At 26.3% G+C, this 4308-nt stretch overlaps 1 protein-coding gene across 1 annotated transcript; it reads right to left on the bottom strand.

Annotated features, from left to right (window-relative positions):
* Positions 1-663: 663 nt before the first annotated feature.
* Positions 664-4150, bottom strand: LOC100162783 (transcription initiation factor TFIID subunit 10-like). Its single transcript, NM_001246162.2, has 3 exons — positions 3887-4150; positions 3727-3791; positions 664-1177 (listed from the first exon to the last, which is right to left on the bottom strand). Exons 1-3 carry the CDS (start codon positions 3965-3967, stop codon positions 970-972), a joined length of 354 nt encoding a protein of 117 aa, NP_001233091.1. The 5' UTR covers positions 3968-4150; the 3' UTR covers positions 664-969.
* Positions 4151-4308: the final 158 nt, after the last annotated feature.

The following is a 4308-nucleotide window of genomic DNA, read 5'->3' on the forward strand; positions in this document are numbered from 1 at the left end:
AAATGACATTATTTGCGCCTAAATAAATATTTTACATATTAAGTAGTTTTTTTTCAAAATTGATTATATTATATGTATACTATATTATATTAATATTATTTTATATAAATAGTTATTTGAAAATTGCTCTTATAAAAATTATATTGTGTTATAAAACTAATAAATCATAAATGATGATATACATGCAAATCAATATAAATTTAATATATCGGTTGAGATTTTATATTAAAAAAAATGTCAATAATAAAATGGTTGATTTTTTAATCCCACTTTTATCACATATTCCACACGATTTATTTCACCATCCTGGTATTTCTTCCATTGTACAATTCTTTATCAGATACATTTGTCGATTAAGATTAAATGTTTGGAGTTTTTGAACGATATAGTTCTAAATTTAATATCCGTTATTTAATATCTATTAACCGTGGCACACAGGTACCAAGGATTTTGGCGCTTTTGTACGATACAACTTTTTTTTTTCTTATCTCATTTTGGCGCTTATGTCTTCCACCGATTTATAAATCTCTATCCATTATTATATAATTTTGCAACATTTTCATTTTGTACAGGTTTACTAGTACATTTTTTAATTTTTTATCCAGTGACCAAATATAAACTAAAAATAATTTGGGAATGAAATAACATGACATTTATCAAATATTATGTTCTTATTGTACAGTTTTATTGTATCATTTTTACTTTTCAAGGAATACCTTTGTTACCGTATACAAAATGATATTACTATCACAATACATGAATTAATACTTTTAAATTATTTATTTTTATACAAATTATATAATATCTAGAAGTAAATTTTATTTTCAAATTATTAGAATATAGTAAAATATGCGTTAAATAAAGGGGAAATTTTAATTACATCATAGAAACTGGAACACAAATTTTTAATTAATGATTTAAAATATTAATGAGTAAAATGTTATAATTAAGTACAAATTAACTGAAAAATTAGACAAAATATGGAGGCTTTCGAACAATAATTCCATAATCGCTGAGTGCTGGTGATAAATCTTCCATAGTTAATGTGAATTTACGGTCTTTAGGAACTTTTCCAGATTTAGTTGGCAAGGTAGCCAAACGCACTTTACAATGTTGCAATGCATCGTTGGCTATATCAGCAATAAATTTCTGAGAAGCAATTGCTATCAACCGAACTCTGAAATAAATAAATGCACATGGGTTTATAACTAAATATGAAAATTTAAATATGTACCCACATAGAACTCAAAAATATTTATTTTACAATAATTTGGTTTTATATTGAGTGGCCCAACTATTGGGTTTATGTTGGTTTTACCAATCATAATTTTAAATAATAAATAATGTTTTAAAAAGGCAAATTTTGATTTTATTAGTTGCTTACCTAAAATATATAAGATAGGTAATATAAGATTCATTAAAATATTATTTATAATCTCATGCAAATATATCAACAATTGTTTTGCATCTGCTGAAATTTAGCAGAATTACATAAATAATAATATAATATTAGGTAATAGCTGAGTTTTCAGGCTTTGCTAAGGATATATTTTATTATAAAAAATGTAGAATAAGAAAAAAAATAAAAATATTGTTCCAATGAGGTTTCCAAACCTTTACTCATTATGTAAGTAATAATAATTTCTTTCCTTGACAAACAATAGTATAAGTTTAGCTGACTATCCTAGCCTTGACCGAGAATCAAGATAAGTATTATTATGATACAATCACATAAAAACATAATAATATGAACTTAGCAAATACAGTAAATTCTCAATAACTCAATTTTTCCTTAACCCTAGAAGTATGAGGTACATAATATATAAAATATATAAGTTGAATTTATTTTTTTCTCCTTGACATTTGAGTTATCAAGATCCTACTGTATATTTGAAATATCATAAATTACCCATAATATTAATGTAAATAGTAAAAATTGTATCTATAATGTATCAAATGTATGTATTTATTTAAACTTTAATTTTTTTTATTACAAGATCTATAAAATAATTATTTACAATAAGCGCAAGTGCTGTATGATTTGTGTTGGATTGATTGTAGGTGGGTAAAGAGAAAGCACTTGCTATTAAAAAAAAACCATCTGTTTACATGTAAATATGACATTTTAATGAATTATTATTATTTAAATTAAAAGGATTAAAACTTCCGTAATTTAATGAAAATTTAGCATAATTATTAATATTTACTAATATTATGCGGATAAAATCATTTCATAATACATGATAATAAATACCTAGATTATACCTACATCGTTTCTGACTACCCATATTTAATTATGAATCATTCATTAAAATATTAGTGATTTCATATTTGATAGTCCCACACTCCCCCCATACAACCATACCATATTATAACAAAATTATACTACCCATTTGATCCTAGAACGCTCACAATTTGTCGATTTTCAACAAACACTGACTATTTTTAGAGCGTTTATAGTAAGCTCTTCTAACTTCTGTCTATCTCTCACTAATATTGTTAGGTAAGTAATTTTAATGAAGAAAACAACATAATTTTGCTATTAGTTAATCATTGTTCATTCATTTTACAAGAATCAATGTCATTGTTTGGACCAGTGATTCTTAATATATTTGAAGCTGTGACCTCCTATAATGTCACCAAGATTTTTGACAACATATTTGTTATAATAATTCCACAAAACACTTAGGTAGTAGCATTTTATGTATTGGTGACCATAAAAATGTATTGTTGAGCCCCAGGGCAGTGGCGTCATTTCAGTTTTTGAGGGAGGGATACCTAAATAAGTCTACATTAATGGGCCCATAATAAAATAGAAAAAAAATGCTAAGTAAAAATTGCATTTTTATCTCAATAGCCTTCATAGTTTCATACATAATTTTATACTTAATGGTTACTATCATAGGCATAAATAAGGCATTTTATTGAGGGATAACAATGACTTAATAATTAAAACATAATATGTAGAGGGATACCTAAATATATTACCTATTAGCTACTCAGTCTTGTAAAGTATTTGAATAAAAGTATTTGAATACTTTTTTTGTATTTTAATACTATTTCAAATACTTTTTTTTTGAAGTATTCAAATACGTATTCTGAATACTTTTATTTGTATTTTTTATTCATTAAAAAAAAATCTTTTTTTCGATCCAGAAAAATAGTTTTAAATTTGTGACAAGAATACATGACATATTATAAATCATGAATATTAATTTTATTCTTTGAACGAAATATTATATTGGCCCATTATATGATTATTTTTATAAACACCTATGTGTTGTCTCCCGAATCGGCCGTATCATATGTGATCAAAATGTACAAATAATTATGATTACGATGTATATTTAATTATTAATTAATAAATGTTAATTAACCACCATTCAAAAACTAAATCTGTAAAAAAGTATTCTAATAGTATTCGAATATGTATTCTGAATATATTTTTTAAGAACTATTCGAATGCGTATTTTGAATACCTTAATTCTCATTTATTGGAATATGTATTCCAAATACAAAATAAAAGTATTCTATACAAGACTGTAGCCACTATATGAAGGCCCAAAACTAGCCCATGCTCGGCACGCTAATGACAAGCAAATGACACCATTTCCCCAGGGTAAGTGTAATGCATGTAAAATTGATCAAAAATAACATATAATAACCTATATAAAAATAAGGTAATCGTTAAAGGTTAATACAAATGCATGTACTCTTTAGGCTTACATTCGAGGGTCATTTGTCTCAAATCCAGCTTCTGAGCATATAGATGTTGTAATAGAATCGGGTATCTGTAAATATAGAATAAATTAATACTTAAAACAGTCATGGAAACATTGGAAACAATATTGTCACAGTAATTATTTAGGTAGTGTTAAATTCTTACGGTGGGGCTATAGTCTTGGAGTTGCACTATTACATCAGATATCGACAACGTTTCTTCGGCAACTGGCATCTTGCATATCATGTTTCGTCAAACAATAAACAAAGTAAATTTAATGACTTTAGCTACAAACATCCAAATTATTAGGTAATTATTAAGTCCGATTGAAAACGAAGATAAGCACCTAAGGTACCATTGTGCCAAATGGCAAATACCAATGCGAAATGCAAATTATTAATTTATTAAAATTATATCATTCGACTACACAAAGATCGGGTTCACAGATTAGCCAAGCACTACCACAGACCGTGGTAAACAGTAAACACAAAACACTAAACAGGTTAACATTTTCCGTGATAACTGATAAGTGACCGACCCATTGGCATAGACCACGGACTAGATATATCCACAGAATAGATGAAATC

Source organism: Acyrthosiphon pisum, chromosome A2 (genome assembly GCF_005508785.2).
Source record: "Acyrthosiphon pisum isolate AL4f chromosome A2, pea_aphid_22Mar2018_4r6ur, whole genome shotgun sequence".
Classification (NCBI taxonomy): domain Eukaryota; kingdom Metazoa; phylum Arthropoda; class Insecta; order Hemiptera; family Aphididae; genus Acyrthosiphon; species Acyrthosiphon pisum.